Source organism: Malurus melanocephalus, unplaced genomic scaffold (genome assembly GCF_030028575.1).
Source record: "Malurus melanocephalus ecotype Western Australia unplaced genomic scaffold, MMel_1.1 scaffold_70, whole genome shotgun sequence".
Taxonomy (NCBI): Eukaryota; Metazoa; Chordata; class Aves; order Passeriformes; family Maluridae; genus Malurus; species Malurus melanocephalus.
This window is the reverse complement of record NW_026623302.1, coordinates 946606-973235: the sequence shown is the minus strand read 5'-3', so window position 1 is coordinate 973235 and position 26630 is coordinate 946606. Positions and strand designations below refer to the sequence as shown.

General features: G+C 40.5%; 1 protein-coding gene across 1 annotated transcript in view; it reads right to left on the bottom strand.

The window, feature by feature from the left end:
- The window catches only part of FLT3 (fms related receptor tyrosine kinase 3), a 35996-nt gene continuing 9366 nt past the window's right edge, over positions 1-26630 (bottom strand). Inside the window, exons 6-25 of the mRNA XM_057366659.1 lie at positions 25810-25927; positions 23112-23248; positions 22369-22508; positions 22134-22287; positions 18506-18671; positions 14442-14548; positions 13094-13205; positions 11414-11592; positions 10045-10157; positions 9811-9943; positions 9617-9721; positions 7880-7990; positions 5833-5986; positions 5343-5488; positions 4901-5025; positions 4439-4561; positions 3689-3800; positions 3509-3608; positions 2033-2138; positions 1-1138 (exon numbers count right to left, since the gene is read on the bottom strand). Coding sequence (XP_057222642.1) covers positions 1013-1138; positions 2033-2138; positions 3509-3608; positions 3689-3800; positions 4439-4561; positions 4901-5025; positions 5343-5488; positions 5833-5986; positions 7880-7990; positions 9617-9721; positions 9811-9943; positions 10045-10157; positions 11414-11592; positions 13094-13205; positions 14442-14548; positions 18506-18671; positions 22134-22287; positions 22369-22508; positions 23112-23248; positions 25810-25927 — 2567 coding nt within the window. The 3' untranslated portion in view covers positions 1-1012. The remainder of the gene's footprint in view (positions 1139-2032; positions 2139-3508; positions 3609-3688; positions 3801-4438; positions 4562-4900; positions 5026-5342; positions 5489-5832; positions 5987-7879; positions 7991-9616; positions 9722-9810; positions 9944-10044; positions 10158-11413; positions 11593-13093; positions 13206-14441; positions 14549-18505; positions 18672-22133; positions 22288-22368; positions 22509-23111; positions 23249-25809; positions 25928-26630) is intronic.

Sequence of the window (26630 nt, the reverse complement as noted above, 5' to 3'; positions counted from 1 at the left end):
CACTGTATTACAGCATTATTTTCAGACAGTGTTAGTAAAGAGCAGCTTAATTTCTGTGATAGCATATTCTATCTAAACAGTTATTAATTTTTAACACATGCCACTGAAAAATCCTAACTGAAGTTAGCACCTTGTAAAATGTAAAAAAGAAACAAAATGAATGGAATTAGCTGTAACTCAGAGGAGGTGAGATTTCCAACTGGAGACTGCCACCTGGATTTTCCAGACTAGGGGRGGTGGAAGGTTATCTGCAAATATCACTCCTCCTGGTTATTTTAGATGYTTATTTTAGGTAGAAAGGAATCACTTACTGTAAGTGCCTATCTCTCATCAGCAGTTGCAGAATGTAGCCTGGTTGAATAGTGGCCACCCGAGTACCTAAATCTTGATAAAATGAACTCACCTGAACTGGACACCCCACAGCTGCTTCACAACAATTGAGATGTCCAGGACAAGACAGTTACACTCAATCAAATTAAGAGTTCCTTGTAAAACTTGTTCCTTGTAAAGACTGATGGCACTTTAAAACGAGGACATCTAAAATTAGTGACTCCAATGTTTTGGTTTTTTTTTTCCCAAATTCGCACTAACATCTGGAGATGAAGAYATGAATTGGACTTCAGGAAATCAAACCAGCTCTCTTTAGTTGCATTGTCGATGCTTGTAGCCATTGACTTAAAAAATGTGGATTTTCTCAGGTTTGCTTGCAATGTGGCAAGAACAGTATGAATTCAATACATTGATTAGRCACTATTTGCACAACACCAGGAAAAGAGATATTCAGCTGTAGAGAGGCAGCAAAAAAACCTGTCTTGCTACAGATGTGTTTGCTGAATTCTAACAAAATGAATTACACCTTCATCTCAACATCACATAAATATGGACTGGCCCACAAGAAATCCAAACAGTGCAGCACTTGGTAACAATCTCTTCTCTTAGAGCTGATATAAAACACTTACCCTACACAGAGTTTATGATAATACCGAGACCAAATGCACAACCCAGATTATTTTTAAATCTGAGGGTCTTCATGCTGAAGCACAACTGGGGATAACAAAGATTCCTTATCCCTGCTTACGTATGGTTTAGTTTTGTTGTTGGAATGGCGTGTAACATTTTTCTTTGTATTGTGGTAAACCTAGRATTGGGAAGAGGAAATAAAAGATAAGTTCTGATATTCCTTAACTGTAATTGGGATACTGCTCTTCTCCCCATGAATAAAGCACTCATCAGGTACRGACCACCTCCTTATCCATGTTAAAAAGAGCTAGTTTGAGGAATGGCACTGGACTGCAAATGAAGGTTTTTCCTCTAGGTACAGTGCTATTAAGCTGCTCATTMGCTTGCCTCTACACTTAGCAGCTCCTGTCAGGCCAACAGCCTTCAGAGAGGCACAGTGGTGCAAGGGCAAGAGTCATTCATAGCTCCTCACATCCCAAAAGGTACTCAAGGACACTGAACTGGAAATAGTGTGTCTAGTCCAGAGTTGATAGGAATCGGTAGTTTGGAAAGGAATTGTTTATCCTCCCTGAAGAGATAAATATCTGGTATGGCTGGAACAGGACATCCTCAGATCATCTTTGTTATTTAGATATTTGAGAATGAAATACAGCGTTCTGTCTGTGGGGACATGGCTTGATCCCTCATGAGACCCCCTGGTTCCTGGTCCAGGCTCAGCTCCCTCCCATCGCAGCTTTCAGCACCACCAAAGCCAACTGCCCTGGCTGCTGCCCAAGGGAACCCCATTCCCACAGTGCAGGCTGAGAGACTTCAGCTTTATAGAGTCCCAGTGCAGGCAGTGAGAGGAAGAAAGTCCTCATCAGGAAGGTCAGAGAAGTGTGCCTTTCTTGTGGTGGAAAAGTGTGCCCCAAGCTCTTACATRGATCCATGGGCAATGTATCCATTATACAGTTGAGTACTTCAACAGAAAGCAGGAGACTATTCCTCAGCTCATTGTGATCTGTGGAGCTACACAGAAACCCCACAAAAACCCAAACATTGTTCACATGTTCATCTTAGTGTGTTTACTTACTGCTCCTTCTGCCTCAGCCAGCTGACAGGCCAGGGAGGAAACCAGGTAAGAAAAAGAGGGTCTTTTCCTGGAGTCAAGAGCCCAACAGGACTGCATCATGCAGTAGCTGCAGAAGCAAATACATGGCACAGAAAACACGTTAGCTCTTGGACTCTCTCTAAGTGGCTACATGGAATTGTAGGATTTCAGTGGGAATCATGGRGATCAGAATGATTTTATAGAAAGAGGCCAGAATTACAGTGCTGCATCAGAGGAAAAAAAGCAGAAAGATAAGGATAAAGGGTGAAATGATCTTTATGGTGGCTTTATCAGAGTCCTTAGTAAAATCCTCCTTGTAGTATCGGGGCCAAAATTTCACTTTGGCTGCCATGTAATGGCATGATGATTTTATTTTTCAGCTTCCATACAGAAAACATTAGGAAGACAATTCCTTTCTGTCTTTGGGGCTAAACCTGCTCCTTGTAGACKATGTAGTCTCAACTACACTTTTCACAGCAAGTCTTTTTGTGTAATCTGACACCACAAAAAATCTTTCTGAAATTTAAACACTGCACGAGAGATGTTGCAGCTTCAACAGGCTCCAGTGCAGTGCCTGCTGAAGTCCCTTGCAAAATTACTAGGACAATGGGTTCCCTGATATTTAAAAGCCCCACAGAAATCTTTCATGGATCAATCTGTCAAATTCACCTGTACCTTTCATGCCATTACAGCCTTTACATGGAGAGGATAAGAACAATGCAGTATCATAGCAAGGCACTCTGTCCCTAGATCATCTATGAAATGTYTGCCAGAAGAGCTCAGACAACCTGAAGTCTTCCCCTTTCCTCCATATTCCAGGCCTTGCAGCTCTCCATCACCTTCTCTCTGTTTCCCTGGGGCCCAGCTCCAGGCAGAATCCACCCAGGCAYAGAAGCACAGGCTGAAAACAATGTGCTAGGAACACAGAATTAGCTTCCCTCAACTGTTCCTTAGCAGGGTTTTTACTTAAGAGGATCCCCAGCTACTTGGAACTGGAACAAATCTAGTAAAGTTCAATTGAAAAAAAGTTTAGGGACAAAATCATCAAAAATTTAGTCAATGGGATATAACATAGCTTTTGGACAAAAACAAAAGGAAAGAAAAGAAAAATGAGAAAAAGCAAAAGGAAAAAAAAAAAGAGGGGAAAAATCTGTTGTCTGAGAACAAGAAGTTCCCCAGACAAAGAAGGCACGATTAAATAAATATAATAAATTAGTCCTGCCAAAAAAAATAAAGTTTAGTGTTAATAATTTCTACTTTAGAACAAAACGTGCAGGATCAGGCAACCTTTGTTAGATTTAGAGAAAGATCTCACATTTTGCAACTTACTTTGGGTAAGTAATGTACAATAAATAAAAGTTATTCAAACAGTGACCTAATAAGAAGGTATCAAGTAGAAGTAGTATCAAGTRTCAAGTAAAAATTTGCATGCTGTGCGTCACTCAGAAATACACTTACACATCTTTTGTAGCATAATAYGGCTGGTCCATTTTAAATCCACTTTGTATTAATTTGTAGAAATTGGTGTCAACCTGAATACCAGGGTAAGGATTTACACCTGTGGAAATTATTGGAGAATGTACGTTTATTCAGAAGCCAAAACAAAACACCCCTCTTCTGTCCCACTGCAAAACATACCCAAGGAGAATATTTCCCATAGCAATATTCCGTACGACCAGACATCACTCTTCATTGTGTAAGTCCTCTCGAATAAGCTTTCAGGAGCCATCCATTTGACTGGTAGCCGAGCCTGTGCAGACAGGGGAAAGGTGGCCAGGTCATGCTGTGACACAGGCTTTCAAGGTTACTCACTGTGGCTCTCACTGCCAGCATGGTCRATTCATGTTTGCTGTGTCCAAAGCTGCATCTCTGTCAGTAGGCCCTTGACATTCCCATTACAGAGAGAAACAGACACCTCTAAAGACCCAATTCAACTGATCCATTTTAGATGGCTATTTAAGGAGGAGATGAGCTCGGTCCTGGAAGGGYCACCTTCCTTCCTCTGACTTCCAGCACAGAGATGCCCAGATGGACATGTCTTTACTGTACTTTTCCAAAAAGCCAGAGGATCTGGCACACCCCACAAATATGCTGTTGCCCTACACTCTTTTTGCCYACAACAGTAAACAMTTTCCAGTGCTTCCATCAAAGRAYTTCAGWGTGTTTTAGAAAGAGCAAGRGTACCATCTCATTTACAGTAGCAGYGTGATTAGTTTAATTRTAAGCYAAGAATTTGTATTTGCCAAGGGCAGGAAAAAGTGGAATTTCTGCATTGCCTGTAAAGATATCTGCAAAGCTAACAAGGAATTTAAAAATTAAAACTTTTCTTCCTTAGTTCTTTATAATTGTTACAATGTTATGAAAACCAGAGAGCACTGATGAACTTACATTGCCCCTGATGATGTAGTTGGAGTCATTCATTACATCTCTGGCAAGGCCAAAGTCACATATTTTCACCACTTTTCCGTGGGTCACCAGGACGTTCCGGGCAGCGAGGTCTCTGTGAATGCACTTAGAAGGAAAGGTTCAGCATTTGGTATCACAGGCAGACAATTCCCTGCTCTCTGAGTGGGCATCTCTTTCCACTTAAATAGTTTGGTGAATGGCCAAGCTGGACACTCCCTTGTTGCTGGCAGCAAGGGCACAAGTGTSCCTTAAAATTGCTTCTTACTCAGAGTGCTGCCTAAAACTGCAACCCAGTCTTCACTGCKAAGCCAGGCAAGGAGGCATAGTTCAAGCTTGCCACTGAGTGGCTCTGTTCTTCAACCTGCCTTCTATAAACTTATAAACTTTTCTAGACATATTTCTAGGATTTTTTCTATCTGAAAAATTTGCTACCCCTCACCATACCRATTTGGACTCAAGAAATTCCATTCCTTTGGCAACTTGATAAGAGAAGCAAAGAAGGTCTTCAAAAGTGAGCACATTAAAATCCTCTTCTTCATCCACCTGTGTTCTTGCATCTTTGGTTTTATCTGTAAAAGATAATCAAAAGTATGAGTTTTTCATGGGCGTCCTCACTCTCTGATTGATTCCACTGAGTAAGGATTTTCACATGCTCATACCAAGAGCAATTTCATATTCAAATACTATGTATARCATGAGCAGAAATATAAGCCTCTGATCTTAAGTGTCATTGAATCCTCCTCCAGCAAAATTCCTGYCAGGACTGAAGAGAGATGTATGATAGAAAGAGGCCTCTTTTGTCACAGAATCTAGTCTAGTTAGATCAATAATACAATAAACACAATAATAGCGGAACTACTGAAGATATAATCAGGTAATCTCTTACCATCCTCAGAAAACAGCACCATCCCATTTGCTCCAGGTGTCACATTTATGTTTTGACTGCTTTGCATGATTTCAAATTCATCCTCTCTGTACAGGGAGGGTGTGTTCCTCTCTGTGTTCACATCATACTTCAGGTGAGTCCCCATCCTGGAGCGGGCAACACATTTTCAAAGGTCTCACACGGTGCAGAACATAACCTTCTACACATAAACTCTTTTGCAGTGAAAAACATGATCAGTTATTACTACCAAAAATCTGGGCACAGACATGGATCTTCTCAAAATTGGAAAGAGAAACAAGAGATTGTTTGTCTTTGTCATTTTCATAAGGRAAGTCAAATCTCAGTTCCTCCCAAGGCACTGATTATTAAAGTAGGTAATGTCATATTCTCAAGAACTTWATAATTTCACCATTGTACAGCACAGACAAAAAAGCAGCTTAAAAAGCAACAGCAGTTTTAAAAAGTATCAAACTGTAACTAAATGCTTTACCTAGAGTTTTGGTGCTGATGAATATTGTGGTAAAAGCTGAAGTTTTGCTGTTTAAAAATATCCGTCAGTGTCCAGTGAAACTTTTCTCTCTTGCTCCTTAAGTAGTTCAGAAGGTCACCATAGCAACAGTATTCAAATATCAAGTATATTGGTCCTGAAATAGTTGAAAATGTAAATGCATACTGCTATTCATAGCACCCTCCCCATTAAAGTCCTAATGCTGCTTCATTTTCTCYCAGGATTAATCCTAATTAAAACATCCCAAGCATCTTCCATTCCCAGGTGGATAAGCTGTACTGATGGGCAGGTAATGAGAATTTGTTTACTGACTATAAGGTTCTTTGTAAAGTCTGTGTAGCTGATTCTTCCTTGTGGTGCATTTCTCAAAGTGTATTGAAAATCCCTATGGAAACACAGAAATCCTTCCACATTCCAATGCCAATGGGGAGGACAGTACAGGCTGTAAAGATACAACATATTTTCTRAACCATGCAGGGTTCAAGCAAAAGATGACCTCTGTTAATTTTCTGTTAATTTGTATCATTTGACCTAAATCCTTCTGTTTATCGGTGCTCCCTTCATGCTCTGGAAATACTTTTTTTTCCCCATGAAGACCACCTGAAACCTAGGCATACCTGCTGAGAGAACCTATAGGAGGGATACACCTTGCAAGGTCAGGCAAGCAGCCTGACTTGTGCAAGTCTTAGTAGAGCACAAGTCAGGCTGCTTTCTCTAGAAAGGAAAAATACGTCCAATTCCCCACCCAGGCAGGCCTGAAGAAAAGCCATGACCTGAGCAGGAGCTCAGAGTGGTCGCACATCACTCTGCAAACCCTCACACTGTCACTGCCACTTCTGGCCCAGAAAGATGGACTGAATTTGTGGTCATTTCTGTCAGAAGGCCACTGCCAAGCAAGGTAGGACATGCTGGAAAAAGCCTGTGAAATTTCTCAGAGGATGGATGGGAAAGTCTTTAGATCCATGTAAATACTCCTGAAAATGGGGCTTGGATAAGGCTGGAAGTGCTCCTGCCCTACCCTGCCACACTAAGCATGTCTTCCCTGAAGCTCTGCTGCCTGCACCATCACATCCTGCCCACTGTTACAGAAGGCAGTGGCAGTCTGTTTAGTTTCAAATCAGCTAGAACATTTAAGAACAATCTATTTCTCTGCTTTCCTCTTACCTCTCACATGTCTTTGTGTGGCAGTATTGCCACTGATGTAAAATGAGGAAGCAAAAGTTAACTTGTTCTCCTTGGTCTTTTTGGCTAAATAAATAACCCTGATGGAAAAATCTGTCAAGTGTTTCAGTGTCAGGTGTTACAGCTGGACCTACAGTGGGTAAATCCCTGCCATTTCCCCAAGGTTCTTTAGCATCGCCTCACCCACTCCTGTTCACTGTTGGACTGGCCACAGAAGCAATTCTTGGGACAAGAATATTTTTATATCTCACTGATAACATGAGTCACACAATAGTTAATTAGTGATGATACCTCACTACTTTCATCTTAGTCCACCTTTGTTTATTTTTCATTCTTCAGTTTTGTTTTTACATTTGGTCCTTTAAAAAGTTGTCCCGCTTTCCATTAGTCCCTTCTTTAATTTCTTTTGTTCTTGTGTGTCCCTCCTGCCCCTGTAATTTTTCAGTTAATTTTGTTTCCTGTCTACCTTTCAGCTATTTTCATCCATTCATTCTACAACTTCACTCTTTGGTGAACCACATGAATTAAAAAAAAATTATAATTTCCTATGTGAACATAATCATGTGTATACAAAAGTCCCTGACACCGGATAAGTTTTTCCTTTCCACTTAATTAATAGGCTTGTACCAGTGCAATCGCCACTGTAACAGGAAATTCTGTTCTATAGAAGGACTGTTGTATCACTTCCTGCAAGTACAATCAGAAAGGACCCTTTTCTGTACACATGCATGGCCTTAAATTTGCTTTTAGTTCATCTTCATCTCATATTGGGCCAGCACAGAACAGCAAAATTAGTCTTCATTATTCTGGAGGTTTTAATTGGTACCTTTCCACAATTTCAAGTTACCTGACACAGTACAAGCTCCTAGTAGATTCACAATATTTTCATGGCTTCCAATGTGAGTCATCATTTTCAGCTCAGACATTAGAGCATCTTTTTCTGAAGCATCAGGTTTTTCTGTAAAAGTAATAATAACACAGATTTGGAAATCTCCAGCAAGGAAATAAAAATTTAAATGGTTGTGATGCTTTGTCACATGCAAATCTTCATTTCAAGTTCATTGGACTGGCAGTACATTTGGGAACATCCTAAAAAAAAATCTTTCCAAAGTATAAAAAGGCTTAGTCAAAGGTGGAAACTAAATTTGTCTGTGAGTGTGGATCATTTGAAAGCCTGGGAAAGCAGTCATTAAATGTCAACATTTGTCATTCTTGGGCTGGCAAGGAATGACAGCAATGTATTAAAGCATTCCCAAGCCCAGAAAAAATGACAGTCAACCCTGTTGCAGAGAAATGTTAAGGGGAAAAAAAAGTCTTGTCAGCCATATGGCATACAACCAGTTGCAATCCAACAACTGAGAAGGCCACCCTCTGTTTCAGTAATAACTTTAGTCTTGTTTTTCAGCAAACATTTGCTGCTCATGGTTTCAGTGAATYGGGTATGTGAACCAAAATGATTAAGTTGAGCTTCCATGAGGACAGCCACAAAGGAGTGGCCCAAGGAGGCATAAAACTTATGCCTATGTGCCAATGAAGGATGGAAGCCTGAATGGCAGTGCTGGCAGCAAGGGGCTATGTGGGCACACTGGTGGGCAGGATGCTGRTATCAGTGTGAAGCTCATTCGAAAACCTATCAAAAGGTAAGYGAGGTGGATAAAAGTCTCTTTTCCCAAGTAACAAGTCAAAGGTTGAGAGAAAACAACTTCAGTTTGTACCAGGGGAAGATTAGATTTGATATTTCAGAAAAATTTYTTCATTRAAAGGRTTGTCAAGCACKTGAACAGGCTGCCCATGGAAGTGGYTGAGTCACCATCCCYGAATGWGTTTAAAAGACGTGTAGATGTGTCACTGAGGGACATGGTTTAGTGGTGGAYTTGRCAGGGATGGTTAACATTGGACTCAGGTGTCTTRGAGATCTTTTCCAGCACAAACTACTCCAGCATTCTGTGAACAGGGTTATGGTTAGTTGGGACATAGTCCTTCTCTGCTTGCTGCCAGGAGGGCTTKCTCCTGGACACTTTTTATGAGGAGTCAAGACAGCTTGGAGAGGGGCCAGACCATAGCAGAAAGGGGTATTTGAGGTTTAAGTAGCCTGATTCATAAGCAGGGATGGAAAGAAATTGTTTTGTGTCATAATCAAGAAAAAAGGCTCCAGGACATAGTGCTGGAAGTTTTGGAAACAAGTTAGCTCAGACACAGCAGGCAAAGGATGTGCCACAGCTAGAGAGACTGCAAGGAAAAGGGACGTTGCACCAAAGGTCATGGTCACCAGTACAACCAGCAAGCTAATCTGCATTTGCWGATTTGCATTTCTCTCCTTATAGGGTCCGTACTTCCCCAAACAGTGCAGACCTTCTGTAGTGTGTAGGACAAAATGCAACCTTCTGCAGGATGAAGGCACTTCAGCAGCACCCTTGCAAACTGAAACAGGATTTTGAAAGTACTCCGAAACGATTTCGAAGCCAAGCATTTGTGAGGTGTACCTGCTGAAAGTTTGTGTGTAAGGGGGATTTCCAATGCCCCTTCTGCTTTGGAGCTACCAGAATACATCACTGCTTGTGGAAGGCACCASAGTTTATCATACCTTTTAGCATTTTGACTGCAACCTGGACTGAATCTCCTGCRTTGTTAATTCCATAAGCTGTTGCATTCACCACTTTCCCAAAGGCCCCAGAACCAAGGACTTGTCCTACAAGGCACAAAATGACAAAATTGTTTGCTGCTGGTACAGTGCAGACTACTACTCCAGTATTGGAATTTACCTTATGGATTGCTCACCAAATTCCAGATTTTCCCTGGGAAATTCCCATTTCATATCATATTCGAATTGTCTGAAGTCGATATAGATGTATTCATTATCTGATGGCCCTATCATCTGTATCATTTGCCACTGGCTTTCAAATCTAAATTGCTTTGGAAGAAAAAAAAAACACACAATGAAATAAGTCTTAGARAAGAAATAGCCTGGTAGGAACAAAAGAAGAATGGTCAGTTATTTATGTTTGCCTTTACCTTTTTGTATTTAAGAAAAGTGATTGCAAACACAAAAGCGATCAATAGCAGAAAAAATCCGATTGAGACATAGAATGCARCATTGTCCAGGGGGGAAGAAACAGCTCCTGCAACTTTAAGAGACACATGTTACTGCCCACTGAAATCCAGTTTGTGTGTACAGCTTAAAATACAAGGAGACCCCACAGTCAATTTTAGTAGTTTGCAGCCCTCTCACACCCAAGCCTCYGCTGCACGGGGAGTGAGGTGCAACCATAGGCAAAGCAAGATGGGCAGGAGGCATTCTGGGTAATTCTGACACCTGTTTTCATTTAAAAAAAATTAGATTTATTACACCTATTAATAAATCTAAGTGCATGGAGGTGTTGGTGTGATTCTCAAATTGAACTTTGTGAACATAAACAGGAAAAAGGTGTTGGTGGGCAGATGAGTGTTACATGAGACCTGCCCTCCTATTCTGGTTGTTTTTAAAAACATAAGTATTGTGAGTACTCTCTGTTGTAATTTCGACATGAATGCACAAACTCTGRCAGTGGTCACAGCTTCTGTCAGCCCTAGTGAAAAGCACAGTTTGTTCATCCATGACAAAGGAAATTGCTGTTCTGCAAGTATCTGGGTGTTTCAAAACATTTCCAAGGTGTCACAGATTGTTCCCTGCAACTGAATTATTTTGCTCTATGGGATACATACAGTGTTACAAGTACAAAGTGCAAATAATCATATTGACATCCTGGTTCAACAAGGAAATAATCTGTCATACCATCTACAARAAGAGAGACTTCCTAACCTGGACATAACCTTCTTCCACCTGTCTAAAGCAATTTAGGAAGGTGTCTTTCCCAGTATCYCTACTTCCCAGACAGAGATTGACCCTTCAGTGGGTCTGTTGCCTCAGCCATGATCTTGCTTGGATGTGCAATGACCTCCATGGGTTGAATGGATCTCACATGGGTGTTTCTGGCAGTCCCACAGGGACCTACAGGAAAGGAGCAAGAGACACCACATGCCACCAGCTACAAAAGTGGCTTTAGTCTTCCTAAAGCTGATGCTCACAGATCTCACGTGGGGATAACTAAGGTAAAAAAAAAAAAAAAAAAATCAGCCCCCAACATTGCTTTGGCTTCATCCTGCACTTCCTATTTTYGTGAAGTTTCTGCTTATTTTAATGGGGGAGGCCTCTGCTTTGGGCCTAGAGAGAAGAGAATTGTTTCTCCCATTCACCCACCTTTTCTCATACTGTGTACATACAGAGCTTTCTTTTTACCTGCAGGGCCATTGCACAGCCATTCAGGCAGATAAAAAGTATTGCAGGTCCTACTATGCCAGCTTTCATTGTGAAAACCTGTGCTAAAACTTTGGCTTGTGGTACCTGACAGGTTAATGAAACTCTTTTCACAGGCCGAACCAGCGGAATTGTTTGCACAGCACTCCACYGAGAAGGTTGTTGCTGTCTCCTTTACATATAAAATACTGCTTGAAATCCATGACCCCAGGGATCTCCTCTCTGGCAAGAAGCTGTGAATCCCCTCTGTGATTTCTTCTGTGCAGCTGAAAAAGGAAGCAGGCCAGTTTTGATTTTGAGCTCAGAGTGACATTTTCCAGGGGAGAAAGTGGGAAGTTTCAAAACATGTCTTACGTCTGTGTTGGAAGAGTAGAAGGGAGGGGGCTTGRGTTTTGTCAGCAGTAGAATGAGACTTCAGGTCACTTACCACTCTCATTTTTGGTGATGGACATGGCAGGGTCAGCAGGGAGTGAACTACCTCCTCCTCTGTGCTCAAACCCCCTTGGCAGGGTACTTGCATCCCCTGAACTCTGGGACCTCCACTGATTTCACAACTGCCACAACCTCCCTGTACCTCATTTATTCCCACTGGTTTCATACTTGCTTCAAGCATCCAAACCTCTGAGCAGCTCCAAATGAGCCACTGTTAAGACTATAAATGCAGAATGAACCCACAGTAAAAGTTCGAATTCCTTTCCCTGTGGAGGTATGTMATTCCAGCCATGAAGTTCCTCTCACTCAAAATGGAGAGCATCCATGCAGRATGGAGAGTATTAATGACTTATTTAAGACCTAATATGTAGAAAGAGGGAACCTTATACTCAAAGGAAAGGAGGTCCACATAGATAATTTTGACTTTTAGCTTTTCTATCATTCATCAACTTGCTGCCTAATTTACTCTGCACATAAATAAATGAGGAGATAAGAAATAAATAAAATTTATTTAGCCTCTACTCAGCAGTAGCTTCTACTTATGGAAGCTCCTAAGAAAAGAAATGTCACAGCATTTTCTTTCCACAAAGATGATTTAGGAGTATTTTAAGTTCACTAGCTGGTTGTTTTATTTCCTCTTCCATTTCTGCACAAACAGATTGATGTTAGAAAGCCTTTTCAGAAGTATGGGTAAGAAAATGGTCTAGGTATTTCTTTCTATGTTTAACTGAAAGAAACACTTAAGAGTTTATCCACAATCTTACAAAAGAAAATTTCACCTAGTATTCTTCTGCATCATGGGATTATTAGTTTTTTGGCATATCTAAAATAACAGCTACACAGTTTATGAATCAGTTCAAAGCTGTTTCAGCMTTTTTTGAAATTTTAGAGCCTGACTCATTGCCATAAATAGAGRAAATGGCCACACTCTTACTAACTTTACTGGAAGCACTCTCACTGACTTTAGTGRTTCGGTAACAAGTCACATAGCAGGTCTTTTAACCAAAGCTTAACCAATTAATCAAGCCTGTATTAAGCAATGTATTCGCTGAATCCCTACAACTTTGATAGTCTAAGAGAAAAACTTAAATTGGACTTTGCAACCACCTGAATTGATAAAAACCATATGGTGTATATTTTGGTGTAGAGAGCCTGAGACTTCACTTGATGGGAATAAAAAAATGAAAAACTTTCCTTAATTTTGGTGTTTTGGTTCCCAGGGGCTGAGCCAAAGATTTGAGAGTGCATCTCACACTTGGTTGCTACAGGCTGGTCTTTATTTAAACAAGAATATTTTAGATACCCTTTGCAATGAATAAAAACAAAGTTGTTTACTTGGATGAGTTCAGTTCAAGACAGTTCCTCCAAACCCAGGATGAGGCAGGGTAACCTTCAGCAACACAGGAGATCTGCTTGAACAACAGCTGCATCCTTACTTCAGGCTTTCCTGCAGGAAGGCAACACAAGGCTTAAGGACATGGTTTAGTGGTAAACTTGGCAGTGCTGTGTTAATGGTTGGACTCTATGATCTTAAAGATCTATTTCAACCTAATCAATTCTATGATTCTGTAAGGCAATTTCTGTCAGCACTTCATGTGACAAAACCCTGTACTCTTTCATGGCAATGCTACATCTGCTGAGACTAAGGTCTGCTTCTGTGTTTTAAAAATAAAAAAAAAAACACCTGTCACTGTGAGAGCTGGGTGCAGCCCACAGTCCTCCTCCTTCCTTGGTTTGGTGGATGGCAGTGCGGGCAAGGCACGGAGGGCAGCCACTTCTCCGTACGAGCACAGCCAGACCTAAACAATGGCAGAGCCAAAATAAGAAATCTTGACTTCTGCTTTTCTGACTCGGGCTAAGCAGCTGGCCTGAGGACTGCCATCACACTCCAGTTCTGGGCATCCAACTCATACAAAATGTGCACAGAAGATCCCTATGTAAATAATGTATCATAAATAAAGCCCCCAGACATGGAGCAAAGGGGAGATGCTGCAGTCGTGTGGCAGAAATMAGGTAACTGAGAGCCTTGGCCAAGACTGTGCATGTGTGTGAATCGTGGGCAGGGGTGTAGGAGGCACTACMGCCCAAACATGCAAATTACACACCAGAGGGTCTCCACACTAACTACGTTAACTCACAAATGCCATAAAAAACTACATAAACAAGTCACAGAAAGCTAATTCCTAACGTGGATAAGGGTTTCCTCCCACTCTCAACCTCACATAGTTTCTGCAGCGGTTACATATATTCCAGCTTTGTAGAGATAAAATATAGTTACTGTATTTTACTGACCTCCTAGGCTTGTAATTTTCTTAGGAAACATTAATTTTCTCAGTATACAACTGATTCCTTATATTCTGGAATTCCTTATATTATGGTAGACTAAAGGGAAGAAAAAAAATTAATAACTTTCTCCTCCTTTCTCTGTTCTCCATCCCTAACCAACACAAGAAATACAGCCCATAAGCATCCAGTGTCTTTCGCTGACCCAGTGTCTGGATTTGATCAGTGTGGTGCAGTGTCAAGAGAATCACATTTTTCYTTTTGATCCTCCATTTTAACAATAAATCTATGTAAATGAAATACGCAATACCAATGAAAAAAACCCATAATAWCTCCATTTGTATCACTGACAAAACCCCAGACTTTGCCAAATTTTCACAGCGATAGTTTTCTCACTTACTTCTCACATACAGAGTGAATTTTTTTGTTACAACTGTATCATCATTTTCAGCATAAAATATGTATATCCCRGACTGGTGCTGATGGTTACAGAACTTCGATGAAATGCTGCAGAACAAAGTAAAAACAAAAAAAAGGAAAAGGACAAGACATTGACTTGAAAGATTTTTGAAATGCAGTCAAGACTCGCATATATGTTTGAAACAATTCAGCATCATCTAATGGAGAACATAACAGAAATAATTTTTGCCTAGAGAATATAAATCCCAGAATCTAACTGTCCTGGTGAGAGGTTATTTTTTTCCTATAGTATTGATTTTGTTCTACATTTTTTCTCTCACTCTTCCTGGAGTGCATGCAGGCTGTCAAGCTGTGATTTTGTTACCAAACTATCAGAAGTTTATCAGAAGACAAGGTATGTAACACATCTGGGTGCAAATGCTAAGACCAGCAAAGGATCAAACTTTCTACTCTCAAAGAATTTTGATGGGAGTTTCTAGCTGGTATGATAAAGAATTAAGAAACAACAATTACAGGGAGGAGCATAAGAGACAACATCTCCAAATGGAAATATCTCACATAACTCAGAAATGAAATCATCACCRTAAGTTCATAGTCAATGAGATGACACACTAGCCACCAAGGTAATTCTGCAGGAGGAAGACCAGCTTTCTACTAATGCCTATGAGGCAGTGGATGGCAGAAAACCAAGACCCAAATCATGCAAGACACATCTTGTGATGATGGAGATGGTGAGGAAGGGCTCTAACAAGTCCCTGGGCAGAAACAAACAATGGGGAGAGGCAGAGGCTGAAAGATTCATGCATGACTGTCCTGTTGAGCCACTGGTTTATGGGACATGGGATGAGGCAGGGAGAAGGGAATATGCCATTTTACAGTGATGGTATCTTATTTCTGCGCTGTCAACTAGGTTATTATTATCAGGATATTTGTCAGCTTCAAATAGCACATAATGTAGTTCACCAGCATTAGAACAGCAACTTAAGAAAATRTCTCTTAGGTTTAGCTGCTGACAGCTTGGGGATAGATGTTTTTGCTGACAGCTCCAGGGTGACCATGTTGGAGGTCTCCAGCTCTGTTTCAGTGGTARAGGCAAGCAGAAACTTCAGACAGTTTAAAGAGAGAAGAAAAAAAACCCCAAAACCCAGAGAGCCCATATCAGCAATATGCAAAGTAGGAGAAAACAGTAATGAAATCAATCTAGAGAACTAAAATAGGAATGTTTCTCATTAAGCAAGATACATGCAAAAAGGAATTATCACCTTGAAATTGTAAACCAGGAAAATTGCCCTTGAAGCCATTGGCAATTTTGCCTTTTGACTAAGGCCACACTTTCACATAATTCTTGACTTTGTATGCCTCCATCTGAAACGGCCTTAAAGACGTCTCTGAACTCATGGACTTTCAAAAGACAGAACACTTTTAAGCTGCCTCAAAATGGATATCGATGACAGGGGTAAAAAAAAAAAAAAAACCAAACCCAAAATAATCGGTTGCTTTTGAAATCCCAGGTTGGAAAAATAATATCCTAATGAAATAATCATACAAAAATTTTAAAACAGTATCTTTGATACCTGAAATTAGAAGGGATGTGAGCTAAGCATTATAAATTTAACAGAAGATATTGTATATACCAAAACTCATTTGCTCTTAGGGGGAAGTGAAAATCAACAGTGCACTGAAACAGAGCCCACAAAAGCAAATAGAAAATGGAAATTCTGAAGGAATGTCTGAAAATACACTGTAAGTGTAGCAAAAGTAGAGACGGATCTMTGGGTTTTGAAATGAAAAGTTAAAGAAAAGGACAGAGTTAATTAATAAAATTAATTATAATATTTAATCTGAAGGAAAAAAAATTTACAAGAAATTGTCAGAAATAAAAAAAACTAAAAACAGGAAATGAAAAAGGATATGAAAGGAACAAAGTAGAAGTGCTGGGAGACAGGATTGCACAGAAATCAGTTAGAATATGCAAAGTGATACTCACAGTATGTTTAGGTATGTGATGGACTGTTCTGTGTTGTTTTGAGAAGCTTTCTGCATTGAAATCTGCTTTCAAATTTGCAGTGCTACAGCTTGCAGGCAGAATCTCCTGACCTCCCTACCCCTTGCTGCTTCTGGGCACTTCAAACTGAATGAAAGTATGTACCCCTACTCTTTTTCCTCAGGTGAGACATGTCTAGCCAATKATTGTATTCAACCAAAATTGGATAGTTGTGGGGGATGTTTGTACAAAAGAATATAGATTGTCAGATGAAGCAATTAGAAAATTCGAGCATTTTTGCCTCTATTTTATTTTTCCATATAATAAATAGGATGATTACTTAATGCAAAGCRTAGCTACCCAAAGTAAACATTAAAAAATTCTATTTATTGAACAGCACAGTCAGACAAATGGCTGAGTTATGCGTTTGAAACAGCTGCCACGCCACACCCCAGCAATGCTTGGTGGCTGTGGCCATGGCTATGGCTGGGCCAGCCCAGGACACATGGCTCCAGGGACACAAGCTGGCCTTTCCCCCATTGGGCAGGTGGTGATCAGGATGCAGCAACTGCTGCTTTGATATTTCAAAGGCTCTGAAGTGACTCCTAAATCCCAGGCCAGCCATTGCACCTTTCTGACTAAAAGTTGCCTAAACTGTTTCAAGAGTCCTCAACATTATTACTGCTGGCACAGTCTGCAGCACTTAACTTTTATCTAGATTGAATTTACACCAGGTCACCCAAGCAACACTGAGTCCTGCAGGTACAGCAGTGAGGAGAGGTCCGTATCAGCTGCAAAGCAAATCAACTCCATGTTATCAGCTGGAGGGAGGAACCTATTGGACAAGGATGAGCAAATGCTGATGGCTGTCCCCTGAGACCTCAGTTCCAAAATCAGGCTTGTCACAAAGGCACAGTTCTRCCAAGCCCAGGTCAGGCATTGCAGATTAGTGACCCAATGCTATCAAAGTTTGCTGACAGCCCTCACTATCAGCAGGGACAGAGTTCCTGTGGCCATTGCCAGGAGATGACAATTTGCTAACCTCAACTGAGCTGTCTCTGAACCTCMCTGAGGTCTGACCCCAAAACACCATCTGATGCAGATGAAAAGGCCAATCTATTGCAAAAATAACTTGACAAGTTAGTGAGTAAAATCAAAGGTACCAAAATACTATGGGAAGAAATAATAAGTGTAATCAAGGCTTTCACACAGCTTTATGCAGATGATTACAGAGGTTTCAAGAACACAAGAAGAAATCAGAGCATTTACMTTAGTTCCTGCCTATGTCCTGCTCACTCTTAAAGTTAAAACTTAGAAAGAACAGCTTGGCTTTGCTTTCATTGAGGTAAGAGCTGTTACCTTCAAAGCCATGGGACTGCTCTGAAAGAAACTCTGAAGGAAATTAGATAATGTTATCAAGAAATTAGAAAGCCTAGGGAATGGAGAAAACATTAGCCTTAAACAGGATTCATGCCAGAAGTCCATTGTAGGAAATAACAAAAAAGGTAGATAACTAGCAGGTTTATTCAAAACATGTTTTGCTGCAGCAGCGGAAGAATCCATGACCTGGGTAATGAGCAGAACAGCACGTTTCTGTGACATAGGCACGGGCCAACAGATCTAGCAGAGGCCTGGGAACTATAGGGCCCAGGACTTGGTTTGAGCTATTTGAAAGACACWGGGATCATCATCAACAACAGGATTACAAAATGGGAACATGCAGAACTTGTGATTCAGAGTGAAACCTTCAACAGATYTGTAACTCAGAAATTATGTTAGAGRGAAAGGGAATGGCAAAATGCATATAAACCAAAGGGTTGCTTGATGCAGAACTTACGAAAGGGTTTAYTATAAACAGAGAATAAAATGATTCTGCAAGCTGTGTGAAATGTTGAGAGCAAAAATTATGTTTGAATKCCTTTTGTTAATGCAGGCTCACCAAGTGGCCCATCCACATTTTAAAAACACAAAGAGAGTACAAAACATGGACAGTAAACTGACCAAATGAGATATAAAGAGGAAACATTATTATATTAAATTATTACCAAATATTCAAATACCTGCGTCCATCCACACTGTAACTTTGTTTACACGGAAATGTTTKTTTKGAAAATAGCCACATGCATCTAACTGGAGGATATGCTGTAAAGTTAACTTCAAAGCAAAACTCTTCCTCACCAATTTCAAAATCTTCTTTAGAATCAATTATATTTATAAATCCCTTTTCTGGAGGAGAAAAAAAAATGCATTAGAAAGTCTGGAATGTTTAATGAAGACATTTTGACACCTGTACGTTTTTCATTTTGATTATCACAAGCAAAAACAAGCACCATACCATGACTGAAGGTATCCTGCTATTCAAAATAACAATGCTTCAAAACAGTTTTGRAATACTGTCAATGTGTTCAGTTGTAGACTAATGATTTGAGCCTGATGAAGTTGCATAYTTGGTCAGACCAGAGCACTTCCAAAATAGTCTGACATTTCTCTTCAATCTGTCCTACAGAGTTACAGGGCCAATAATATCATTATTTATTTGGTTTGCCTTAGGTGTATATTCCAGGTGTTAACAGCTGCAATTCCTGGCTTTCCTCCCACCGGAACAGAACCAGGTGGCACCACCATCATAATCAGAGGTTGACAGTAGCTCTTTCTCCTTCCCTGAAGTAAGCTGAAGATTTTGCAAATGAATCTTGTAACTGCTCCTTTATCTCTCTATTTAAATTAAATGTATTTCATGCAAGACAACAGCAATATGGCGAATACTTTGAAGAYGTCCATGAACTGGTATTTGCCCTGTTAGGGTGGGATTCATTTAATCTAGTGGAGATGTCTGAAGTTCTGTGATCTACCTAAGCGGCTTATTTGGACCTCTGATAAACTCAGTGGAATGAAGCAGGCATRTTTAAATGTATCCCATCCAAAAGCAGAAGATAACAAAGATGYACTGAAGCGCTTCTGGAAATACTGTTTCTTGACATTGACTGATGAAGGAACCAAAGTCATGTCTGGGGCTAGATATCCCAGGATTTGGAATAAATCCTATCCAAAGTGACTGAACAGAAGAAATGTGTAAGGGGAAGCTGRTGCTAGGATCAACTCTGTAAAGATTGCAGAACCATACATGTTGGAAGAGACGTAGTCAAACTCCTGCCCAGAGCAGATCCTACTTGACAAAGTTGCTCAGAGCTATGTCCAGTTTGGTTTAATTGTCTCCAAGGAAGTAGACTGTACAAMCTCTGGAAAATTTGTGATGGTGTTTAATCAGCCACATGGTAAAAAAAAGAACACGCCATAAAAATATTGCTAGACCTGTTTTTCCTTTTGAGTGTTTTTCTTCTGATTGTAACCCTTTATTCTGCTTGATATGTTTAATCTCTGTCTTAGCTTACTTATTATCTGGAAACGCCCACACAAACCACAAATATTTCAGTATTTTAAAGCAAGAAACTATTGCTTTCATGACTGCTCTCCTACTTTTTGRTATTAAAGGCTTCTTGATTTTTTATGGAACCTTCATCTTTTGGTCCTCATCCTTCCAAGCAAGATATCATCTCTGAGTGTACTGCTAACAACACAACTCACCAAGAATAAAGGCTTTCTCTAGAGCACATAYAAGGACCTTGGTGCAGTGTATGCCATTTCTCTGGAAAACAACTCAGAAAAAAAAAAGTAGTTTCCTTATTGAAGAAGAAAGAAAATGGCACATTGTTGCATGATTTATAATTTTTGGGAGGTTTAAGTTCACTTCTGACTATTTATGTTTAGCAATGACACAGAGATGAGATGAAACTCTCAAGATGGAACAAATCTCTGTATTTCTCATATTTCTTTATTTGTTGTTTTAAACATAATGTGCTGCAAAATAACTTACATATTCCTTAAGTAAGATTGCATATGGCTAAAAATTCTTTATGCAACATTGGTGGAAACTGAACGCAAGACCTGCAGAAACAAAGAGCCTTGAAGCTGCAGTTAATTGGCATGAGTTCTACTGTGCTTTGTGAAGTGCCCTAACTWTTCTGCCTGACCTGACCAGTCATTCAAAATGGGATAAATTGGTAAAATATCAATTAGCCAAGAGCAAACCAAAGCTATCTGGCTGCAAAACATTATTTGGGATTTGAAGACCACCCATCCATGTAGCTATGCCAGCCAGGCTCCCCAAGCAATGCAGTGTGTGCCAACTGAATCAGTTTTCTCTTGGTTAACATGATGATGATTCCCAGTGAAGCTATAGGTGTTGACCCTTGCACAGCAATGGTTTAAAGGACACTGCTTGTTTCAGAAACTGCTACTCTAAGACATGAGCAATTGAGTGAAATCTGTGTCTGTGTCTCTGCTGAAATGGGGCCTGGGTTGTTAGCACAATTCACACCCACAGTGATTGCCATTAACACATTAGGCTAAAGGCTGGGATGGGTCAGAAGCACAGGATATTCCTGTGGAACCTTGGAGGGAGAAGCACAGCTGTTAGCTAAGTATGACAACATTGCCCACTTTACTCCACCATGGAAGTAAACAGATATACTTTTTCATGTGCAAAAACAATGAATGCTTAGAAGTTTTGTTAGCATAAGGGGTATTAASGAGGGCACAGACGATCACTATAGGTTGATGCATTGCAGGGAAAAAGGTACCCTGCTCAGAAATACAGCCTTCCAGGGACAGTGACTCAAATATTCTCACTGGCTGTCACCCATACTCATGCCTGATAGTTTATAGATCCAAGAAGCCACTTTTTCTGACCTACACACCACTACTGATAAAAAGAGGATCTTGCCCTACCTCTACAGCACACTCTCACCCCTCTGTTTCCATTTACTAAGAAGATGTGTGTAGAAATAATGCACAGGTGTGGTACTCAGTTATTGTAAATGATGAGAGAACTTCCTGCTCAGTGGTYGACGGAAGCTGAAAAGAGGATATTGCACTGGGAAAGTAATTTCTGAAGAGACTGGGGTATGTATTCTCACTTCCTACTATTCCTAGCCTAGGTATTGGAAACTTGGAGAGTAACTTCATCTGAGGTCACACACAGGGTGTCTGCTTCAGAGAGCCTTGGTTTTAGGGCTACAGACTCCCACTCCAGGCATACCACTCATTAAATTATACCCAGTGCCTACTCCAGCAGCATGGTCCTGCCTACAGCTTTTTATGCCTTATATCCAGATTTAGGCCTATTTGGATATTATTTCCATCTGAGAAACAAGACTTCCAGTTAGGCTGCTCTCAACTAAATTCAACACTGCTGGCTTTCAACTCAGCATGTTGCTTAAGTAGAATGAGGTTTTCTTTTTAAAAGCATGGCTCTGTGGCACACTGGCTGAGAGTCACCAACAGTGACATGAGATGGATCCCAGCATGTGTTTCTAGGAGACCCCATTGAAACAATCACAGACTAGATCTCTAAACAGTGCCATTTCATTTCMATTCCAAAAGCACTGTCTTTTAAAGGGAATTATTTGAAAAGCAATATAAAGAAAAGGTTAATTGTATTCAGGTACCAGAATGACTCAGTTCAGATTAATTTCTTGGCGCTCCCGAACAACCTGTAAATGCAAACAGACTTTTTCCTTAGCAAGGGAACTATAAACATACACTGCATATCTGCAAGTAAAGAACTGACACATGAAAAACAAAGCAAAACAACTGAGAGACAAAACTAACACTAGGTATTGGAATTACCTAGAACTGTAATCAAAGCAGTTTGATTCGGATGAGCAGTAGAAGAACAGGTATAATGTCCACTGTCATTTCTTCCTGCTGCTGAAGCAAACAGATACTGGATCCGAATTGCTGAGAAGTTTCTTAGATATTCTAATCCTTCAAAGTGTCGACCCTGGTTTTCAACAGAGATTTCCATTTAATCAGGTAATAGTGCCCAATACAASCTATTTTAAAATGTATCCTGTCTTTTTACCTGCTCAACTTCTCTGTTTTCAAAAGATAGTTGCATTCTGAATTTATAATTATGGTGAACAGCTCTGCATCTGATCAGCAATGGTTCCCCAACCTTAAGTAGTAGTTCAGGTAAAGGTGTTGCTTGTCTTTCATTTAAGTCTACAAAATCAAAACATAGTCATTGAAACAACTGTCACTTTGCCTGGAAAAATGCTCAGAGCAACATTTTTTCTGCTAATGCTGTATAGATATTAATTTTTACACTGTAATGATAAATATCATAATCATGAAATTAGTAACCTTCATGGGTATAGATGTCTCAAAACAATTTTTTTCATGATTCACCAGACACCTCTAGGGCACAGTGCAGCATAGAGCTTAACTCAGGCTGGGTTTATTTAAGAAAACAGTCAAACAAACCTGAGTGCGTTTCACATATGAATTAATAATTGTATATAAATATATAATATATATGTTTGAGAACACTTTGGAGAGCTTTTCCATGCACACTATYCTAAAGCATGGACAAAAAGTCAATACATATACAGCAAATGTAGAAAGACAGGAAGCTTTTTACAGAGACCACAAAGAGCTACTGGAATTTAGTTTTAACATGTGACAGAACAATAATATTCACTGTTATAATCACCAAGTGATTACAAACAAGCAGCTTAGACCAGAAATCATGCTCAGATGGGCAGGGCAACTAACTTCAGTGGCAGTATTGAATGCACATGCAAGTACACCTTAGAAGGAAGTTACCTATTGTGAAGAGGCTGCTGCATKCTCTACCCAGGACATTAACTGCACAGCACCAGATGTGAGTTTGAAATAATTCATGTTGCACCATCTGTATGCCATTTATTCCTTCAGTTTCTTCATGCTTTTTGTAAGGGCAACTGCAATTACAAGCATAATTATTCATTGACTCATTTGGTTAAGCTCAAGGAAATAAATCTGATAAATTTCCAACCCATGAGAATATGCAAACAATAGTGGTAAAACTGGATATAACTCATTGAATAAAAAGGAACTAGGAAAGGTGAAGATAAGAAAATAAAAATGTCACAGCCTAGGCAGAAACATGGGCTGAAAAGACCTGAATATGCTCAAACTGGTTCTAAGACCAGTAATGACATGATTAAATCCAGACAAGAGTGGAATCATAGAGGCTGAGCTTTCACACCATGTCTCTGATTTCCTGGTGGTGGGAGGTGCTGCAAATCCATTGGYCAGTATGAGACCCAGACCCTGAACTACCATGCTGCAGAGAAAGGCATTATTACCCATGTTGATAGAATAAACTTTATRTATTCATAGAATGGGAAAGGCTATTTAGCTCACAAAATCATGGTCTCTTGTCTTCTCAGCTCTAATACTCCAGGTGAAGCTTCCAGTGACAGGAAAAAGGGAAACATTGCATGATTCTAAAAAAGGGTAAAAAGTAACACTGTGGGAACTGCCAACCTGTCAGCCTCACCTCTGTGCCTGGGAAGGTCATGGAACAGAGCCTCCTAGAAGCTGTGCTAAGGCACATGGAAGACAGCAAGGTGACTTGAAGCAGCCATCAGCACGGCTTCACCAGAGCAAGTCCTGCCTGATCAGCCCAGTGGTCTTCCATGATTGAGTGACAACATCAGTGGACAAGGGGATRGTAACAGATGTCATCTGTCTGGATTGCTGAAAAACCTTTGACATGGTCACCCACAAGATCCTTCTCTCTAAACTGGAGAGATACAGATTTGATGGGTGGACTGTTTGGTGAATGAGACTTTGGTTGGATGGCCATATTAAGAAAATAGTGGTCAATGTCTCGGTGTCCAGTTGGCCCTCAGTGGCAAGCGGAGTCCCTCAGGGCTCTGTACTGGTGTCAGTACTAATACCCTCATGAATGACAGAGACAGTGGAATTGGGTGTATTCTTAGTAAGTTTGCAGATGACACCAAGCTGTATGGGTCACTTGGCACACATGAGGGATGAAATGACATCCAGGGGGTCCTGGAAAAGCTCCAGAGGTGGTCCCATGGGAACCTCACATCATTATGTTTAACAGAGCCAAGCACAAGATCCTGCATCACCTTGGTCACCACCTTGCACCTTGGGTCAGGGCAATCCCTGGTAACAGTCCAGGCTGGGGTATGAGCAGAGCTTGAGCAGCCCTGCTGAGGAGGACTTGGGAGAACTGGTGGATGAAAGACTGGACAYGATTCAGCCATGTGCACTTGCAGYCAAAACACCCAATTGTATTCTGAGCTGCATCAACAGAAGCATGGTCAGCAGGGGAAGGGAGAGGATTCKGCCCCCCTCCTCCACTCTCATGACATCCTACCTAGAGGATTGCATCCAGTTCTGGTGCCTTCAACATAAGAAAGATGTGGAGTTATTGCAGAGGCCAGAGGAAGCCACAAAGAAGTWCAGAGGGCTGGAGCACCTCTCCTATGGAGACAGTCTGACAGAGTTGGGATTGGTCAGCCAGAAGGAGTGAAGGCCCTGGGAGGACCTTACAGCTGCCTTCCAGCAATTAAAGAGGGTTTATTAGAGAGATCAGGACAAACTTTTTTGTAGAGCCTGTTACAATAGGGTAAGGGGTTCCAAACTGAAAGAAGGTAGATCTAGACTAAACATAAGGAATATTTTTTTTTGTTATGAGAGTGGTGAAACATTGACACAGGTTTCCAGACAGGTGGCAAATGTCCCATACTTGGAAAAATTCAAGGCCATTTTTTGGTCAAGGCTCTGAGGACCCTGATTTTGTTGAAGATATACCTGCAAATTGCAGTGCACTTGGACTTTAAAGATGAGCTTTAAAGGTCCTTTCCAAAGTATTCTGTGACTGTAAGATTCAAATTAAATAAAAACAGAGGGAAACAAGATGCCTTTGATTTGCTCTTGAGAAATCAAAATAAGAATCTGGAATAAAACTTCTGAAGCCAAGAGCTGGCAGTTTCCAAAGGAGCACAACAGCCAAAATTCATAAGAAAAATGTGTTGCACCACTCCAAAAGTTGATCATGTGGACACAAGTTTTCAACAAGCACATAGGTGTGCCAACCAGCAGAGCCCATCTCCAAAAATTCTGAATTGAAACCTCTTCTTCAATTATCTCCCCAGCTCAGTAGGCACACAAAACAGTGTAGAATTGTAGAATCATTAAGGTTGGAGAAGACCACTGATACTGTTGAGTCCAASCATCAACCTATCTGTGCCATTCATCACTAAATCATGTCTCCAAGTGCCACATTACACATTTTTAACACTTCCRGGGATGGTGACTCAATTGCTTCCTTGAGCAGCTTGTTCCAGTGCTTAGCAACCCTTTTAGTGAAGAAATTTATCCTAATATACAACCTAAGCTTCCCCCACACATCTTGAGGTYATTTCTTCTCATCCTGTCACTTTTTCTTTMGAAGATGGCAAACTTTCAGTCTAGAAATCTAACGTGCATACAAACATACACATACCTCTTTTCAGGTGTTTTGCAGAATATCCATTCCACAGAGGGCTGGGGATAGCTCTCAGATATGCACTCGATAGAATCCGATTTTTCCCTTTTCCTGAAATAGGGTTTGGCTGGTTTTTCTGATAAAAATAATGCAAATGTTAAAGAAAGCTGAAATAATTTTGAAACGGTGTTCTGCTGTTTCAGCACTGAGGGAACAGAAAATTATTCAGCCTTAGGTGTATTGTGGGTTGGTCTCATGAGCTTTCCAAATTGCTAAGTGCACAGCTTCCCTGTACCAACGGCCTGCCTCTACATACCAGGGGATAATCCTGAGACTGATACTGAAAGGTGTTAATTTGCTGTAGTTGCTACTCATTTCACTGGACAAGGGCACCTGTGATTTCGAAATCACATTCTAAGCCTGTCCTTTGGAGGAGCATCTGATGAGACTACAGAATCTGTACACAAAATGGGGCTTGCTCAGAAAGATCAGACACATGGAGTCACAATGGGGGCTAATGACTTGTGACAACCAGCAAACTTCTCTACCCTGCATCTGTAATGCAGAGGCAAATGATTCCTAGACAATTCCCAGCACCCTGAACCTCTCAGGCACAGACTTGGACTAGGAACAAAAACTTTAATATATTAAAGCTGTTAAAGATTTGACTCAAAATAAAAAAAAAAACCACCAAGTCTGGTTTTAAGTCATCTTTCAATGAAATTGCAGCTTCCACATGGAAAAGTGACATTTTCCTCAGTCATACTTCCATTGCCTGCAAGGTGAAAGTAATTTCTTTCTTCATTTATCTCATAAACTGGGCCTAAGAGGTGGTTGTT